We start from the raw sequence: 20519 nt of genomic DNA on the forward strand, positions 1-20519 counted from the left end.
TTCCTTCCTTCCTTCCTTCCTTCCTTCCTTCCTTCCTTCCTTCCTTCCTTCCTTCCTTCCTTCCTTCCTTCCTTCCTTCCCTATCTTCCTTCTGAGCTAGACCTCTGTTTACCTCAGTTTTCTCATCTGTAAAATAGGAATAATAATAACACCTATCTTCCTTGTGAGGACCAAATGAGACAACATTTGTAAAGTTCTTAGCACAGTGCCTGGCACATAGTGAGCACCGTGTAAATGTTAGCTATTATTGTTAGGAAGTTTTTCCTGACACCAAGCTGAAATTCGCCTCTCTGCACCTTTTACCCACTGCGACTAGTAGGGGTTCAACAAATGCTCATCTTCCTTCCTTCCTGCCCAGGAACAAGCTGCATGGATTTCCAAGGCTTGGGCAAGTGTCTCTCTGGCTACAGGGTGGAGACGTGATCAGTGGCCCTTTCCTGAGGTTCGGGCTCTCGTCCTTCCTTTTTCTCAGGCTGGGAGCTGGCCACTTTCTTTGGCAAACTGAGGATGACCTGTGGTGGGTGGGGGGTGACGGAGGGAACAAGGAAGACGGCAGCGTGTGCACGTGTGAGGGTGGAGCAGAAGTGGAGGTGGTGCTGGAGCACCTATGGGAGGGTTCTTGCCTCTGACAGCTGTCTTCGGGAGAGGAGAGGAGAGGAGAGTGGGATTGCGATTTCACAAATTGAAGCATGTCACTTCTCAACTGATCGGAGGGTTTATTTTCTCCTCCAGAGAACCCATTAAAGTAGAATTAATAGACCCGTATGGTCATGACACCAGCGGCAGACTAAAGTAGAAAGTGAACTTGAGCACGTGCCTGCTGCCTCTCTTTTAGGGGAGAGCAGAGACATGGGGACCGGCTGCTCCCTGCCCCTCCCTGCCCCAGCTTCCGTGCCTTCTGCCTACGTTTGGAATCAGCCCCCAGTTCCCAGGGGCCCCAGCCCACCTCATCATCAGCTCAGCTCCTCTGGAGCAGCCACCTTTCCAGATTCTCGGGGCTGCCACGTGATGGAGTGAGCCGACACTTTGTGTGTGGCTTCAGAAGGCAAGCCAAGGACCCAGGGGAGCAAAGGAGCGGGTAGTGGGATGCCAGGCCAGGCTGAAGAAGAGCTCAGAAAGGGAGGAAAATGGGCTGCTCCCTCCTGATGGTTTTTTTTAAACCCTTGTACTTCGGTGTATTTTCTCATAGGTGGAAGATTGGTAAGGGTGGGCAATGGGGGTCAAGTGACTTGCCCAGGGTCACACAGCTGGAAGTGGCTGAGGCCGGGTTTGAACCTAGGACCTCCTGTCTCTAGGCCTGACTCTCACTCCACTGAGCTACCCAGCTGCCCCCTCCTGATGGGTTTTGTCACAGAATTGTAGCCTTACAGAACTAGAGCTGGCAGGACCTCAGAGGCCACCTCGTCCACCTGCCTTATTTTCCTGTGAAGGCACAGAGAGTAGACATAAAGGTGGGAGGTCTGTATTCAAGTCCTCTAATTCTAGAATCAAGCAGAGGTTGGACAGCCATCTCTGTGGAATGCTGGAGAGAAGATTTCTACACTGTGGGCAAGAGGGTTGAACAGTTTCTACTAATGATGAGGATGATGGTAATGGTTGACTTTTCTAGAGTCCTTTGTAATTTGTAAGTCACTTTACTTACATTAAGTCACCTTTGCTGTCAGGTAAGTATTTAAACAAACAACCCTTAGAGTCAATACTGGGTATTGGTTCCAAGGCAGAAGAGTGGTAAGGGCTTGGCAATGGAAGGTCACTGACTTGCCCAGGGTCACACAGCTAGGAAGTGTCGGAGACCAGATTTGAACCCAGGACATCCCATCTCTAAGCCTGACTCTCAGTCCACTGAGCCATCTAGATGACCCCTCAGGTGAGTGTTGAAATAACGGATATGAGCGTCTTCATTTTCCAGAGGAGGAAAAGGAAGCTCGAATGGGTAGATGTGACTTGCCCAGGGTCACACAGGCTGGCTCCAAGGTTGGCTTTCCTTTATGCCATCTCATAACATTTATGACTTCATTGGAGTTTCTGTTTGGTTGTTTGCAGTGAACACTTTTAACAAGTATTTAACTAAGCACACATTCTACATCCTGGACCCTATGCAATGAGCTAGGGCAGTGATGGTGAACCTTTTAGAGACTGAGTGCCCAAACTGCAACCCTCAGGCTGCATGTGAGTCACTCCCTTACCCCAGACAGGGGAGGGAGGAAGTGCTCCCATTGGGCTGCTGGGCAGAGGGGCAGGCGATGAGAGAAATGTCCTCAGACACACATAGAGAGGGGAAAGGGAGCAGCCCCCTCCAACACATGTGCCATAGACTCACCAACACGGGGTAGGGATAGAGACAGAAAAGGGACAGCATCTGTCCTCAAGGAACTGACATCTTCCAGCCAACCCTTTTCTAGTATCCCTAAAAGTCAAGGCATGTGAAGCTTCAGTCTCTTGAGTGAAGGAGATGGCTTCTGGAACTCAGAGAATCACTTGAGACCCACTCAGGTATAATTCCTCTAGACGAGGCCATTGAAGGTGTTGGTGTCTATAGCTTTAATTTAGTCTCTGGAATTATTCCCCACAATATCTAATCCTCAAGCATTGCCTGAAATGTTTTCCCTCCCGGTCTCTCCCTTTTTTGAACCCCTAATTCTACTTAAGGCTCAGTTCAACCATTCCTTCCTATAGGAGAGCTTTTTAAAATTTCCCCCCATTTTTAGAAATTTCTGCCCCCAAGTTACTTTGTATTTACTTGTTTCAGGATACAGAAGACTTGGGTTCAAATCTCACTTCTTATCTTATACTTCCTACTTCTGTGATTCAAGTGACTCACTTCCTGTGCCTCTGACTTTTCAAATGGAAAATGAGGGCACTGGACAAGATGGCCTCTTGGTCTAGATCTATGATCCTACTTTGATCACACATATTATTTTGTTATTCGCATCATTTACTATGTATTTTCACTTGTGTATATGTGATTTAACTGGTAGAAAAGAGAAGGCAGAGGTTTTTGTTTTTGCCTTTGCAGCCCAGCAAAATGGCGGGCATCCAGTTGGTACTTAATGTTTGTTTTTTGAATTCCAATCAGGATCACGCCAGAAAGCCCTTCCTTACCCAGAATCGTCATTCTATGGACCTCAGGTTTTGATAGGCTGCTGCCTCATTACCTGGCAAAACCAGCCATACTATTTATGTTACCTCCCCTGAAATGTCTAGGTGTGTAGTGGGAGCAAGCTGGCCTGACTCTGTGAATGCCCATGAAGGATGAGCCAAGCTTTTGGCCCGCCATCTTGTCAGACTGTGAGCACACAATTAACCGCTGTGGTATCCTTCCTTCCAGTGCTAAAAAGGACCCATTTCTGAAACAAACGGGAATCTATAGCCATCTCTCCCCCTTGCTCATTAGCAGCCTGCACACAGCAACGGGGGGAATGTGTTAATAAGTTATGATAAATGCAGGGTGATACAGAGCACACTCAAAACAGTTTTTGCTGTGTTTGGACATTGCAGACATTCCCTGTTCCACTTATCAGGGCTGTTTTTCCCCGGAATTATTTGGACAGTTAAAATATCTTGTTTGGTTAAAGAAAAAGACGTAAGATAGCATCGGGAACAAGTAATATAAGGCACATACATATTAAACAGCATCCGGAGGCTGAGGAATTACAGATGGTAGCTGGAGTTCATCCGAGGGACAGTGGTTACTTGATATGGGTGGTAGGGGGAGATGTTTATTTTTCTTGAGCTGCTCAAGACCAAAGAAGCGTTTGACCTAGATCTTGTAAGTGAATAAACTGTTCCTCAGTTCATGAGAACCAAGAAAGGTGGTGGTGGGGGTGAGGACATGAGAGGAAAAGGGGAGAAGGGATGGACAGAACGTTCATTAACTCTTTCGAACCACCACGGAGACCATGAGAAAAGTAGAACACCAAGAACTTAGAGAGAGCTGACATAGAGTACTTAGAGTAGAACTGAACTAATCCAACTCCCTTATTTTGCAGACAAAGAAACAGAGGCCCAAAGTAGTGGCTTGCCCAAATTTTTATAGGAATCAGACAAGGGGCACAGCCAATACAAAAGAGTGGAAGTAGGAGATGGAGCATCACATGTGAGAAACCAAAAGAAGGACAATATGGCTAGACTTCTGAGTCCTGTGATTGGGGAATGGCTGAACAAATTGTGGTATATGTTGGTGATGGAATACTACTGTGCTCAAAGGAATAAAGAACTGGAGGAATTCCATGTGAAATGGAACGACCTCCAGGAACTGATGCAGAGTGAAAGGAGCAGATGTAGGATTACGTTGTACACAGAGACTGATACACTGTGGTAAAATCGAACATGACAGACTTCTCTACTAGCAGCAATGCAAGGATCCAGAGCAAGGCTGAGGGACTTACAAGAAAGAAAACTAGCCATGTTCAGAGGAAGAACTGTGGGAGGAGAAACATGGAAGAAAAGCAACTGCTTGAACACATGGGCTGATGGGGATATTATTGGGGATGTAGACACTAAACAATAACTCTAGTCCAACTATCAATAATATGGAATTAGGTCTTGATCAGGGATGCATGTAAAACCCAATGGAATTGTGCATCAGCTAAGGCGGGTTAGTGGGAGAGGGAAAGAACATGAAATATGTAACTATGGGAAAGTATTCAAAATAAAAACTTAAAAAAAAGATCAATTATATAGCCCTTTGCCCTTAAAAACTCTTACAACTTGGTTCCATTCATCCTTTGCAGTCTTCTTCCAAGTTCTCCCTCTAAACACTCAGAAGTGTTCAATCTCTTCAGTTAGGTCCAACTTTCCATGACCACATTTGGGTTTTCTTGGCAAAGATATTGGAGTAACATTCCACTTCTTTCCCCAGATCATTTTATAGAAAATGAAACTCAGACAAATGAAATGGGGTGAAGTGATTTGCTAGTCACACAGCTAGTAACGATCTGAGGCCAAATTTGAACTTGGGTCTCATTGGCTCTTGACCAAGGGGGCAATGCTCTATCTACTCCACCAACTAGCTGCCCAAGAGAGACATTGGTGAAGTGTTAAATGACTTTAATTTAAATGATGATTCTGCCATTGTGTATGATTGACCTTGGACAAGTAATATACTTTTATTGGGTCTCAGTTTCCTCAAGTATAAAATAAGGCAGGTAAGTGGTATAGTGGATGGGTCTGTAATTATGGAAAAACCGAGTTCAAATATATGACTCTAGGCAAATCACTTCACCTCAGTTTCAACATCTGTAAAATTAGAATTGGACCCAATGGGTTGTCAGGTGTCTGCCAGGATCTAGATCTATGAACCTATGAAAATGAGGAGATGTTTGGTCTTGATGACTTCTGAGGTCCCGTCTAGCTCAGCACTTTGGCTCCTTCCTCTGTGATCCCTTCTAGCTCTACACCATTGCAAATGAGTCTCAACCCATAGATATTTGTTTTCAGCTCCTCCTACTGCCAGCCTCCAGAGTCTATAAAAGGGACAGATCTTACTAGTGTTCCAAAGCATTTGCCTAACATATCCTGCAAGCTTTGAGGTGCAGAATTCTCAGATCTCCAAAGACTTGAACTGGACAGTCACTCAGTGGAAAGGCACGTGGTAGGCACGAGCAGACTTATCCAGTGCATGTAGGGAATTATGAAGGAACCATGATGTAAGGTATGTTATTAGAGATTATGTGAGTGCTAAAAAGAGGAACTGGATCCAGGGCAAGAGTGAGGGAAAGAGAAGGGATGGACAGCCATTGGGATATCAAGAAAAAGGAAAGAATGCCTTCAGAATGTTGGGTGGACCTTCTGTGGTGGAGTGACCAGAGGGTGTGGAAAATTGTTGAATTTGGTGAGTAGTCATGGATGGGTTGCAAACATGTGCATGGAGAGAATGTCTTCATCCATGAGGTCACTGCTTTCTCAGCAACTGCTTCTTCTATTCTTGGCTACCGAAATATAGAGTGAGCTCATTAGCCCTGGAGATGATACGATGATGGCAGGTGTCCAACATCTTGGAAAATAGGATCGGGTTCAAAGTGACCTTAGTAAATTGGAAAAGTGGCCAGGAGCCCACAGAAGAATTTTGTTTAAAAGGTAACACGCAGGATGATGCATGAAGGGACAAAAACACATAATGCCTTGATCCAAGGGCTGGCTCTATTTAAGCCAAAAAGATGGCTAAAATCAAACTATAGATCCTGGAACTCAAGGCCCTTTATGTCCTAAGCCCTCTAGCCTCATGACAACTACTTCTTTTCTCACATTCTATAGTTTAGCCAGACCAAATATATTTCTGTCCCCTGCAAATATTCTGTGATTTTTTTCTTCTGACCTTTGTTCATATCATTCCTGCCTCTGGATGCTGGTCTCCTACCTACCATTCGAAGTAAGGCTCAAGTGACTCTTTCTCCATAAGATCTTAGCAGATAGCCTCACTTGGAATTGATTTCTCCCTCAGCTCTTCTCATTGTACTTTATGAGAATCCTTTAACACTTATTATTTGCTCATTTGTATTCTATCTGTGTGAAAGTCCTTTGAAGGCAGTGATTGTGTCTTATTTATTTACTTTTAAAATCCTTATGTTCCATTTTAGAATCAATACGGTGTATTGGTTCCAAGGCAGAAGTGCGGCAAAGGGGCTAAGCAATGGGAGTTGGGTCTTGCTCGGGGTCCCACAGCTAGGAAATGTCTGAGGCCATATTTGAACCCAGGGCCTCCCATCTCTGGGTCTGATTCTCAATGCACTGAGCCACCTACCTGCTCCTGGGACCATGGGAGTGTCGTGTGATAAAATAGAAAGAACCCTGGATTTGAAGTCAGAGGAAATGGGCTTAAATCCAAGCGCTGCCACTTACTACCCATATGACCTTGGGAAAACGGCAGCACCTTTTGACTTTAGATTTCTCTTCTGCAAAATGAGTGATTTGGACTAGATCATGTCCAAGATCCTTTCCAGTTTTGAGTCTGTCATCCTGTATCGCTCAGTGAAAAGTAACATGATATAATGCAGTGATTCCCAAAGTGGGCGCCACCGCCCCCTGGTGGGTGCTGCAGCAATCCAGCAGAGTGGTGATGGCCACAGATGCATTTATCTTTTCTATTAATTGCCATTAAAATAAAAAAAAATTAATTTCCAGGGTGCTAAGTAATATTTTTTCTGGAAAGGGGGGCGGTAGGCCAAAAAAGTTTGGGAACCACTGTTATAATGGATAGAGGGCCACTCTCTAATTCATGGAGATCTGGGTTCCAGTCCAGCTTCTGATACATGTTGGCCATTGGACCCTTAGTCACCTAACCTCTCAGTGCTCCCAAGATTTCCTAATGTTATTCATTTTTTTAATTTGAAAAATGTTATTTAATTAATTAATTTAGAATATTTTTTCCATGGTTACGTGATTCATGTTCTTTCCCTCCCTTCCTCCTACCCCCCTCCTGTAGCAAACGAGCAATTCCACTGGGTTTTACATGTGTCATTGATCAAGACCTATTTCCATATTATTAGTATTTGTACCTAATACTTATTCATTAAAAGGAAGGTGATGATCTGCTTTGAAAGAGGGAACTTCTGCCCTAGGCGTTCTCTACCCTGATACAGACTTTCCTAGCACCTAACTCCATGCTCTTCACAAAGATCTTATATGATGTTTATTGGATAAATTCAATTCCTAACATATGTTAACTACCTATCATGTGTCAGATTCAGATGTTCTTTTATTTTTTTTTACCTTTCCTATCTTGTATTTGATTAAAAAACCAACTCTAAGGCATTTCTCCCAATTGCATTTCAGTTAGTTTCTGTCTAATCTTTTCTTTTAAAAATTTTTTTTCTTATTGAAAAATTTGATTTAATGAATTGATTTAGAATATTTTTCTATGGTTATATGATTCATGTTCTTTCCCTCCCCTCCTCCCACCCCCCTCCTGTAGCCAATGTGTAATTCCATTGGGTTTTACATGTGTCATTGATCAAGACCTATTTCCATATTATTAATATTTGCATTAGGGTGATGTGTCTGCATCCCCAATCATGTCCCCATTGACCCATGTGATCATCTGTCTAATCTTTTCTCATCAAGAGATTTTTGGGTTCTGATTGTTATCCATTGGGTAAGCTATCCCTCTCAATACTTTTCACCTGCAAATGTGACCATTATGTCTATGACTCATACTATTCAAATTTATTACCCAATTCAGATCTGGAGGGGATATCATGCTCCAGGGACATCCTCCTTCTTTCTTCAGCAAGTAGAGTGCCTGGCTCATAGTCTTGGCTCCACAACTCCTGCTTCATGCTAGAGGACTTCAACCTACATCCTGATCCTTCTTCGATTTCCTTGATTTCCCCATTCCTCAATCGACTCAGTTTCAAGACCTGCTCCTCCATTCTGCCTCATATTCTTGCTCTTACTCCAAGTGCTCCATTTCCTTTCTCATGAACTCCCTAATTCTTTTACTCGATCACAATATTTCAGAATCAGATGTTTGGAGGCAAAGATGGTGCTTCTTATTCACTTTTTAAAAACAAGCCTTTATTTCCCCCCCTCTCCTTTTCCCTTCCCATTGAACAATAAAAAGGAAGGAGAAAGAGAAACCCTTCGGAACAAATATGCAGAGTCCAACAAAATAAATGTCTACATTGGCGGCGTCCAAGAAAGAACGTCTCATTCGGACGATGTTTCTTACTCTCTCGTCAATAGCGCCTGGGCATGGAGTTTCCCGTCATGCCGTTGGCCCTACAGTGGTCCGTTCCCACTCTCTCTCCAGGCCCTTAGGGGGTGACCATCGGTATTTGTATGCGACACAGCTGAAGTTGGGTCTGTAATGTACAGTCGGGGAAGAAATCAAAGCTAATTGGCCCCATTCATCAAACATGGAACTCATATCTGTATCGGTACAGCCCTCTGATCAGCAGAGAAACTCAGTCTCTGCCCATGAGGTTCTACCATGAAAAAAGTGAGCCTGATCCTGGGCTTTGGATGCTAAATAAGATCAGAGGACAGGGACCTCTAGCCTATCCTCAGGCCCATTCTATAGGTCAGAGGCTGAGGTTTTAGTGCCTTACCCAAGGCCATAAAAATGAGGAAGGAGTTGAGCTGGGAACTGAACCCAGTTTTTTGGGTTTAAATTTGACTCTTCTTCTACTATATCATATCAAAAGCACTGATCTCTGAGTCAGTTCTTCACTTTTACTCACACCCTGATTGGCCCCTTCCTGGAATTCTCAGGGCCTGGAGAGAGAGTGTGAATGGATCCACCTGAGGATGGATGAGAAGGTATCAGAGAACAATACCAAAGACCCTTAAAGTAATTGGCAATGAAGCATACTCAAGGAGCTGAAGTTTTGCTGCCTGGAGATCATGAGAAACCCGAATTGACTAAAGCCTTTTGGATGAGAAGACATGAAGGATCACGAACAAACCTTGGCCATTTCACCAAGAAATGAGCCGAAGCTATAGCATGGATCACTCAGGCTAGACATGAGGAAGATTGCTATGAATGTATAAAAATCAGGAAACACGAGTACATTTCATTCCCTTCAGAGACACTATTTTTAAAAAAATCCTTACCTTCTGTCTTAGAATTGATTCATTGAAAAAGAGTTGTAAGGCTTAGACTGTTGGGGTTAAGTGACTTGTCTAGGGTCAGAGAGCTAGGAAGTGTCCAAGGCCAGATTTGAACCCCAGGCACCATTTTTTAAAAGAGAAAATGACAGGCTGGGATGCTATTCCAGAAAAGGGCTACTGGGATATCAAGGACACTTGGAATATTTAGTGAGAAGGGCATACTTAGGGGGATTATTTTGAAAGGCTAACAAATGGAAGTAAGATTAGACTTAGGTTACTTGGTCTAGACCAGTGGTTCCCAAACTTTTTTTGGCCTACCACCCCCTTTCCAGAAAAAATATTACTTAGCGCCCCTGGAAATTAATTTTTAAAAAATTTTAATAGCAATGAATAGGAAAGATAAATGCACCTGTGGCCATCACCACTCCCCTGGATCACAGCAGCACCCACCAGGGGGCGGTAGCGCCCACTTTGGGAATCACTGCTCTAGACTAAATCTGGTCTAATCTACTTGGCTCTGATGGAGACAATTTAGATTAAAATTTGTATTGGTGGGTATAAGTAACATGAAATGGGTTTGGCCTCCATATTTTAGAATTATTTTTAATTTTCCAAGTAAGAATTATTTACAAATTAATCTGACTTTCCCATCATCCCACACAGAACAAATAAAAACCCCCCAACAACTCCCACAATATATACCCTGACACATATTTACATACCCTCAAAAACAAATTCTCTTAATAGTCTGTCAATCAGGAAGCATTTATTAAGTGCCAGGCAAGTATTTTATAAGTAGCGAGTTTCCCATCAGTTAAGAAATTGGAGGAGAGATTGAATGGACACCTCTTGGTAAGGATGTAGAAAGGATTTTCAGTTGATATAGGGTGGGACTGGATTAGACTTCCTCCAGAGTATCTTTTAGTTCTAGAATGATTTTTTAAAAAAACCCTCTTATTTTCTGTCTTGGAATTGATACTAGGTATTCTAGGCAGAAGAGCGGGGAGGGATAGGCAGTTGGGGTTATGTGACTTGCCCAGGGTCATATAGCTAGGAAGTGTCTGACCTCCTGTCTCTGAGCCTGGCTCTCTATCCACTGGGCCACCAAATTGACCCTCTGTTCTAGGAGTCTATGGGGAAGTTAATAAACAGAAGACATCCTTATTGGTCTGGGATGGTTCCAGAGTAATCTTGTTTGAAGGCTAGGGAATGAAGTCAAGGATCTTCAAAAATCCTCCCCAGTGCCAAGAGTCTATAATTATGTCACTTTGAGGTTGTTTAGGGAAATAAAAATTTAATAGCCGAACATTCTACATTGAAGTGTGGCTCATCCATCATTCCATTTGTTAACTATCACACCATATTCTTTTTAACTCCTTTCAAAAATAATTCCTCCTCCTTCTTTAAAAATAACTGGTGTCAATTACCTGCCATCCCCATCTAATGGACAAGACAATCTTAAAATGAGGAATATAAAAGGCTGGCCAAAGCAGGGCAATAAACGACATCATTTTAGCGTTTTATTCACTTATCTTTGAACTTTTATTCCATTTCTTATGTCTGGATGAGAATAGTAAAACAACGTGATCTAGGAATTTCCCATTTGGCAGGTCTGGTAGGCTTCATACTACTCTGCTCCTGGAGCTTTCAGGGGTCATCCTGGGTTCTCTTCCACTCCATTAGCAGAACTTCAATGTAAATATAAAAAAAAAATTACCTCATGTCCTCCCACGTGGTCTCTAGTCATGGAATCATAGATTTAGAATTGGAAGTGACATGAGAAGACATCCAGTCCAACCACCCTTACTTAGAGCCCTCGATTTGGCATCAGAGGACCTGGGTTCAAATACTAGTCCTCTCACTGTGTGACCTTGGATAAATAACATTAACATTTTGAGTCTACACTCTGTTAAGAGTATAGATTAGGATGGAAAGGACCATAGGGGTCATCTAGAATAAATTCCGGATGAGGAATCTGAGAAGTTACTGTTCCAAGGTTGCATATCCAGTAAGTAGCGAAACTGGGATTCGGACCTCAAACATTTGCTGTTGGATTCATTGTTCTTTTTCCTTAAAATTTTAAAATAAAAAAATTTCATACTTTCTGTCTTAGAATCAATACTAAGTTTCCATTCTAAGGCAGAAGAGCAATAAGGGCTAGGCAACAGGGATTAAATGACTTGTTCAGGATCATGAAACTAGAAAATGTCTGAGGTCAGATTTGAACCCAGAACATCTCAATTCTGCCTGGATATCTCTAACCACTGAGCCAACTTGGAGAACCTAGATCCATTGTTTTTTTCAGCTACTCCACACTGTCTCATCCTTGAGGGGACACCACTTTCAGCAAACTTTAAAGTAGCAAAACTGACCAAGGGTCCAAGGAGGCATCTAGCGACCACCCAAGGAGGATTTTTCTGGCAAATTTTATGAAATCCACATATGAAGCCTCTGTGGTCATCTTGTGAATGGTGAACCAGACATCCCTCCAATGTCCTTTCTGAAAGGAATAGCTGACACCCACAGTGTTGATGTTTATAAAGCCTCTGACTCCCATTTATAACTATAAAGATTAAAATTAATATACAATAACTATTATATTTTAAGAAGATTTTATTGATAATAACTAACATAAAAAAGCTAGAGTAAAAAGCTACCTTTCTCAGCCTGCACCCAGAAAAAGAGGAAGAGGGAGGAGATTACAGAACTATATAAACAATAATGTAAAGATGCATGTAAATGAAGGGAAAAGCATTCTAGGTAATGTAGTTTTAGGAGTCCACGATTTTCTAATGATACATAACCCATTTAGGGAGATTGTGCAGCCATGATTTTCCACATTTTTTAGCAGAAAGAACTGAGCCTCAGAGAGGTTTACTATCTTCTACATGTAGCTGTTTCTGATCCTCCCAGTTCCTAGTGTGCTCCTTCCCTAGTCTCTTGCATTTAATTAACTCATTTATTTGGTATTTATTGTGTCTACTCATATCTGTACATATATCTGTTCATATATCCATATGTACATATGTTTGTTCGAATGTAAGTTCTCTGAAGGCAGAGTATTTCATCCTTTTTTTTTTTTTTGCATCCATGGTACCAAGCAAGTGCCTGGCACATAGTAGGCACTTAAACATGCTTGTTGATTGACCTGCCAAAGGTTGGACAGCTAATGAATGTCAGGAATGGGAAATGAAGTTTCCCCTGTAGAAACTTACCCCTGACCATCCATGAGGCAGGAACTGTCCTTCAGCCCAGTAGCTTCCATTGATGAAGAAAAGCCCAGCAATCATGATAAACACCCACACGGCCAAGTTAAGTACATTGAGGACATTGTTGAAGCCCACGGAATTTTTCACCCCCAGGGCAACAATGACGGTCACAATGACAGCAATGACAAGTGCTAGCAGGTCTGGATAGGACTCTTCTCCTTTCCCTGTAACACAGAGGAGGCAGGCGCCAGTTACTTTTGTAATCAGAGAAAAATGGTCCTGGGCATCCCACAATGGGACACAACACTTTGTGTTCTTGGGAGAAATATTGGTCAGAATAGACCACGGAACAGAGAAGACTCGAAATCCTACTGGTATGGGTATGGGTGAATGCACACATGTGTTGTAGCCCATATGTACCAGTAGGGTTTATCTGTAGATAGATAGAGGTACATAAAAAAACCATCTACTGGTCTTCATGGAATAGTGCTGGACTTGAAGTCAGAAGATTACAATTTCAGCTTTTACACCTGCCAGCTAATTCACTAGGGATCCATTCTCTAAGCCTCAGCTTTCGTCTGAAAAATGGAGATAAGAAGTCATTGTACTCCCTATTTCCCTTGTTATGAAAGATGTGCTTTGCTATCCTTAAAGTGCTTTAAAAATTTGATTTCTTGTGATCACATTTATGTGGCAGAACCCTCTTAGTTCCTACTTGTAAGATTTTGTAATATGATTAATTAAAAATGTCAGATCCTTCTTTTGGTTCCATCATTTCTCCATTTCCTTCTTAAGTTCTCATAATTTGAAAAAGAATATTGAAGATGGACTCAAAGAGTGTGGCAACAGCAGATTTCTGTCAGTCTATGTGGGTGAACGTGCAGAGACAATGGAAAATAGAATGTAAGCTCCTTGAGGGTGGGAACTATTTTTGTCTTGTCTGTGTATCCTTAGCACCTGGCAAAGTGTCTGGCACATAGTAGGTGCTTCATAATAATAACATCCAACATTTAGATAACCTTATGTGCCAGTCTTCCTCACTCTAAGCCCTATGCAATATGGTACCATCTATGCAAACTTTAAGGACTGTATCAACATAACATTCAAAATAATCAGTGGACCTTGGTTCAAATCCTATATCTAATATTTACTAATTTAGGCAAGTAATTTCTGGGTCTCAGTTTCTTCTGCAAAATAAGGGTGCTGGCTTTTCCTTTCTGGCTCTAGAGGTAGTTATGATCCTATGAAGCTTTCCTGCTGTTGTAGAAATATTCTAAAGAATCAAATCTTACCCAGGTTTTCTGAAACTTAAAATTATAAGATCAGACACTAGGGATGAAAAGGGGCTATTTAAGGACCTTCAAACTTGGGTCCAGCCTTCTTTGTGATCAGAACTATGTCTTTTGGTGGTGTCAAGCAGGATGAATTAAATTCATTCGAACTGTATTACAAACTTTTGTAGGTAGGATTTTTGTTTTATTTGTCTTTTTTTTCTTCATTGTGCCTAGCACGCAGTAGGGATTTAATAAATATTGATTGGAATTAGGTAGAGGTCGAATGAGTAAAATCTCATGGGAAATTGCTGTTGCAAGAGATCTGGACAAATGACTATGTAAGGATCCATGAAGGGGCAAATGTTTCTTCTCTTGGACTCTTACCCAGGCCATTTAAAGTCCCCACGCTGTCAATCATCCAGCGACTGATGGTATGGTTTGCCAGGGAGTCAAACATGCTGCTCAGGGCACTGGCCCCTGCTGCGGTGCCAATCAGGTACTCCAGGATCAGATTCCAGCCAATAAAAAATGCCACAAACTCGCCCACTGTGACATAGCTGTAGGTATAGGCTGACCCAGTGGTCTTGGGGACTCGAACTCCAAATTCAGCATAGCAGACACCTGCATGGGGCACACAAATAGGACATTTCCTTGAGACTCAAATTTGTGGAAAGGGCAGAAAGCCTTTGGTTGTTATTCATCTTGGGCTTTAAAGATAAAAAATGTTCCTTACTTGAAAGACTATTATACTTAGAAGAACATAAACTTTACAAATATGAGCCCTTTTTAGACTTCTCTTCTGGAAGATTTCTTAGTTTGGTCAATGACAGAAAGAGAGGCACCACACATGCAAAAAGTGTCATTTTGTGGGAGGCAAAGACTTGGTGGGAAAAAGTACCTATGGGTTAGGAAATGGTTAAACAAATTGTGGTACATGAACATCATGACATATTACTGTCCTATAAGAAATAATGAATATGAAGAATCTAGAGAAACATAGGAAAACTCCTATGAACTGATTCAGGGAGATAAAAGTGGAACTAGAAAAACCATATTTATAATGACTACAATAATTTAAGTAGAAAACAATAAAATGAACCTAAATGATGAATAATTATTTTATTACAATTTTTATATCTATTTTATGTCACCAAAATATCTCTCCTTGCTCTTCCCTTCATGAAAGCCACCATTTGAAATAAATAAATTGTACATATATTTCATTTTTAAAATTTATACCCCAGAGACTCACACACCAAAAACTAATCATAGATTTGGAATAGGAAAGGACCTTGAGAGATATCTAGTCCAATCCCATTGAGGAAACCGAGACAGACCAATGAAATATTTTGGTCACTGTGAAATTGGCACACAAATACATGTAGATTTAATAGAAATAAAATAAATACAAATAATATCATTCTAGAATTTAATTGGAAGAGGAAGAAGGCTTTCTTTGACTCAGTATGCCAAAATTTAGAGTTGAAGTCTATTTGATATTGTTGTTTAGATGTGTCTAATTCTGTGACTCTATTTGGGGTTTTCTTGAGATAGTTTGCCATTTCCTTTTTTTCTTTTAAAAGTATTATTTATTGGCTAGGGGTTGTAAGTTGTCTAACCCTGTTGGTCTCAGCTTAAAACTGAGATATTGATGTATGAGTCTCTGGGGTATAAATTTTTAAAATGAAACATATGTATAATTTATTTATTTCAAATGGTGGCTTTCATGAAGGGAGGAGCAAGGAGAGGCAAATTATCTCAGCTTAAAACTGAGACCAACAGGGTTAGACAACTTACCCAGTAAGTTAGGTGTATTAAGTGTCTGAGGCCAGATTTGAACTCAAGCCTGTTACTCTATCCACTACGCCACTTAGCTGTCTCTTATTTGATAAAGTGAAATAAATATTGGCTCTGGCAGAGGATTTATGATACCACAAATACTTACTCTTTGTGACCTTTGGCATATGACTTACAACCCCTGGCCAATAAATAATATTTTTAAAAGGAAAAATATTTTAAAGAGAAAAAATAGAAACATTTTTAAAAGGAAAAAAGAATCAGCAAAACTGATTGGCATGCTATAAAAGTCTGAAAAAGATGGGTAATGTATCACAAATGTGGCTCTCCCACCTTTGTAAAGAAATGGGGCAAGGATGTCTTCTCATATTTCTTTGGGGCTATACTTATTTTGTATAATTCTGCAATATTTACTTTTGATTGTTTTGCAGTTATTCTTTCAATTTATATTTTTGTGGTCATTGGATATATAATTTTCTTGGCTCTGCTTACTTTACTCTGCATAAGATCATGTAAATTTTCCCATACTTCTAGGTTTTTATCAGATTTATTGATTTTTATAGCACAGTAGTATTATGCTATATTTATATACCACAATTTGTTTAGCCATTCTCCATTCAATAGACATCCATCTAGTTCTTTGCTATCACAAAAGTGTAGCTATAAATATTCTCATGTATATGGATACTTTCTTCTCATAATGAATTCCTTGGAAGTATAAACTTAGTTATGGAATCTCTGGATCAAAGGACTTGAAAATTTTGTTCACTTTATGTGCACAATTTCAAATAGTTTTCCAAAAAGTACTGATCTTGCAACTCCACTAATAATGTATTAGTGTACTCCTTTTCCCATAATTCTTTAAACATGGACTATTCCTATCTTTTGTCATCAGTGCTGATTTGTAGGCTGTAAGGTGAAACATGAGTGTTGTTTTGATTTACATTTCTCTTATTATTAATGTTTTGGAATATTCTTTTACATGGTTGTTAATCATTTTGATCTCTTATTTGTTAAGGGAAGGTTTTGGGACTGACTTGCTTATGCCTCTTGGATACCAAACTCTTATCTGAGAAATTAGATACAATGATTCTCCCCACTCCCACCATCCTACTGCTTGGCTTCTTATTCTAGGTGCATTAATTTTTTTTGTGCAGAAGTTTTTCAGTTTCATGTAGGCATTTTCTCTTTTGTGATTACCTCTCCCTTGCTTGGTTAGCAATACATCCCGGTGCCCATCACATTACTTCAGGGCTGTTTTACTTTCCTGACCTTAGTGGATAGTCTGAGATCCATTTCCTTTTTCTGGATTTGTCTGATTATATATTGGTATTTCATTCTTCTGTTGAAGTTAGATTGAAATCCACTGAGTAACAGTGTAATAGTCTAAAAAAACCTATTTCCTGCCTTTTTGTGATCTTTCAGGTTTCTGAGCTCTAGATTTTTCCCTTCCCCTTGTTGAGTCCATCTATTCCTTTTCTAGGCTTGTCCATTGCTGGAAACTTCCTTGCTCTGTGATTGATATGAGGATGGGGCATGTTGGGCATCCTTTGGCAGATCCTCAGCCTCTGCCCTCCTCTCTCATCAGAAGTGGGAAACCAGTTAGATATGATTGCTAGAAAAGCTCTTCTCTCCAAAGCAGTAGCATTAGCCCTACAGAAACTAAAGTTTCTTATCACTTATTTAAAGGTTATAATTTTCTTATAACCTAGCAGGGACAGATCTAGAGGGCAAGGAGTCTTCTGCAGGGTCATCATGACCCTTTTTCTCCTCTTGCCATAACCTAAAGGTAATTGAACCTGACATTCTGCTGGCCTCCCTGGATGTTTTCTTAATTACAGTCTGTCTTTCTACCCTCAGGTCTTCTTACTCATCCCTGCCTACATGCACTGGAGTCCAAAAAAAGCCGAGTTCGAATCTGACTTTAAACATTTATTAGTTACAAGTCTCTCACCAAGTCATTTAACCTCTCTATGGCTCAATTTCTTTCTCTGTAAAATGAGGGATGTTAATAACACCTATTTTATAGTGTTATAAAGATAGAATGAGATTAAATATGTACAACACTTTGAAAAGTATAAAATGCTATATAATTGCTGGTTACTATTATTATGACCTTTCAGGGTAGCTGAATTTCTATCATTAGAGATTCATTCTTTTAACTTACTGGGCATCTTCCTTTAACAGATACCTTCTTCAGTAATGAATAATTATTGACAATTGGGTATAGCTAGGGGGCACGGTGGGTAGAGCACAAAGGCTTGGAATTAGGAAAACTCCACTTTCTGGGTTCAAATCTGGCCTCACACACTCACAAGCTGGTCAAGTCACCTTAACCATGTTTGCCTCTGTTTTCTCATCTGTAAAATGAGCTGGAGAAGGAAATGGCAAACCACTCCAGTATCTTTGCCAAGAAAACCCCCAAAAAGGGGATGAAGAAAATGGAAAACTGAAAAACTGACTCCACAATAACAGCAACTATTAACCCTTTAGTGCAAATTAATTTTCTGGCTCATGTTCTTGTCTACCAATTAGCTGGCCATAGCCTTGAGGGAATAGGAATTTTTCTGGTGTTATAGTGGGAAACTCGAAGGGTAAATTTGGAGCATGTGAAAGTCTACTTTTCCCATGGTACCCTAGAGGCAGCATTAGGGCAGGCACACCAGAAGAGGGGATGGGACTGAGTGCATCTCAGACTTCTGAAAAGGAAGGTGGGAGAATGGTCAAAATAAATTCTGATGATTTCACCATTTTACCTGGAGTTGCTATTGAAATGCTAATGAATGAAAGACTGCTCACTTCTTGGTTGATTAGCTGTGGGAGGCAGTTGGTTTGATGTATAATGACAAGAATAGAAGGTTCTGGAATCAGGGGTCTTAGATTTGAATACTAGCTCTATTACGTATCGATCTCCGTTATCCAATTCCCAAGATGAGGGGATTGGACATGATAATCTCTTAGGGCTCTTCCAGGTTGAATTTTCTTGGATCCTCTTTTCTGAGCTCTTGTACTGGTCACACCTAGGTCTCTGGCTTCAGAAGCTTCATTTCCAACCTGAACAGGAAAGCATTAAAGCCCCCAAGGACAGAGGCTCCCTGGAAGGTTACTAAAGAACTCCAAGAGCCCCAACCTAGGAGTAACTGCTGCTGCCTATTAAAGGATTGGCTGGCTCAAGAGAAGACACTTAGAGGCCACCCCTACCTCCTCTAGACTGCAAGCCTTTCAGGAAATCTAGGTCTCCATCCTCCTACGGCTGCTAACTCAGCATATAGAGAGAGAATTTCTAGATAGATTTGGGCTAAGGGAGTCTGCCAACTACTTCTTTTTCCTCCTTTCCTGGACATAAACATGGCCCAAGGGTCGCAGGAAAAGGGGAATGATTTAAAAACCTTTAAAATGCTAAATCAGTATCATTTGTTACTGGAAAGGTCCTCAGAGCTTATGCAGTCTAGCTCAGGACAGGTTTCCAGTTCATAAATAGAATGATCATAGGGTTAGAGCTAGAAGTCAGTCGATGAACATTTATTGAAGTGTCTATCTACTATGTGCCCGGGAGTGTGCTAAGAGCTGGTGATAGGAAAAAAGGCAAAAAGACAGCCTTCCTCTCACAGAGATCGCAGCTTAATTGGAGGAACCTTAGAAGCCATCAAATTGAAACCTCTCATTTGATAGATGAGGAAATTGAGAGAGAGAGTGTACATGATTTGCCTAGGATCACACACATGTAGTAAGTGTCTGAGGTGGGATTTGAACTCAGGTCTTTCTGTCTCCAACTCTAACAATCTTACTGTACCACCCAGTTGCCTAAAGGTAGAGAAATATCAACAGGAAAAACACTTGATTTTAAAAAATAAACTCTCTGGGGCATCCTTTTCTGTGCATTAGTGAAATTCAGACAGCTAGGGACAGAACGCATCTGCCACTTCTGCTTTTTCTGGGGAGCAGCATTTGGTGAATTCTGAGAAAAATCTATTTGGTCATACTTGTCCTGTGTAGCTGAAGCTATTGATCTCATGATTGATACTCTTGCTTAGCTAAACAAATGGCCGATTTCATTTTCAGAGGACGATCCATTAGCTTCTGCCCTTTTCCTGCCTCCCTGAGTCTGTCTGTCCTTTATCCCCAGGTGGGGATAGTTTGCCAGACTTTATCATTACCTCATCTGTGATGAAGTGGATTCCAGTCAGTTTTTACAGATGTGTCTGGAAGAAAAGCAATTTGTCTGGGTTGTTCATATGTCTTTTCTCATCTCCTTCCTTTTGGCTGAGCACCAAGATCTAGGGGCAGCTGTCCAGATGCACTCAATGGAACAGCAGCAGGTGATGTTTAAAGGAGAGGTGCCGCCATCAATCCCAGAGCTTTATGGCATTATTATTTACTCTGTGCCTGACATCCTGTAATCAGAGTTAGCCAGTGAATGGGGAACTCTCCAGTACCTTAAAAGAATGGCATCCAACTTATTAAAAATGAATCACTGCTGAGGGAAGTTACCCAGCAGGTAGAGGATTGACCTATTTCAAATCTTGAGATAGTAAAAGAATATTTTATTTTTTTAAACCCTTCCCTTCCGTCTTAGAATCAATACTGGGTATTGGTTCTAGGCAGAAGAGTGGCAAGGGCTAGGCATTGGAGATCAAGTGACTTGCACACCGCTAGGAAGGGTCTGATGTCAGATTTGAACCCAGGACCT

At 41.1% G+C, this 20519-nt stretch overlaps 1 protein-coding gene across 1 annotated transcript in view; it reads right to left on the minus strand.

Annotated features, from left to right (window-relative positions):
• SLC7A14 (solute carrier family 7 member 14) overlaps positions 1-20519 on the minus strand; it is a 135956-nt gene that overhangs the window by 42429 nt on the left and 73008 nt on the right. The window contains exons 2-3 of the mRNA XM_044669550.1: positions 14417-14653; positions 12765-12982 (exon numbers count right to left, since the gene is read on the minus strand). Of these exons, the coding sequence (XP_044525485.1) occupies positions 12765-12982; positions 14417-14653 (455 nt within the window). The remainder of the gene's footprint in view (positions 1-12764; positions 12983-14416; positions 14654-20519) is intronic.

This window comes from Gracilinanus agilis, chromosome 3, assembly GCF_016433145.1.
Source record: "Gracilinanus agilis isolate LMUSP501 chromosome 3, AgileGrace, whole genome shotgun sequence".
Lineage (NCBI taxonomy): Eukaryota > Metazoa > Chordata > Mammalia > Didelphimorphia > Didelphidae > Gracilinanus > Gracilinanus agilis.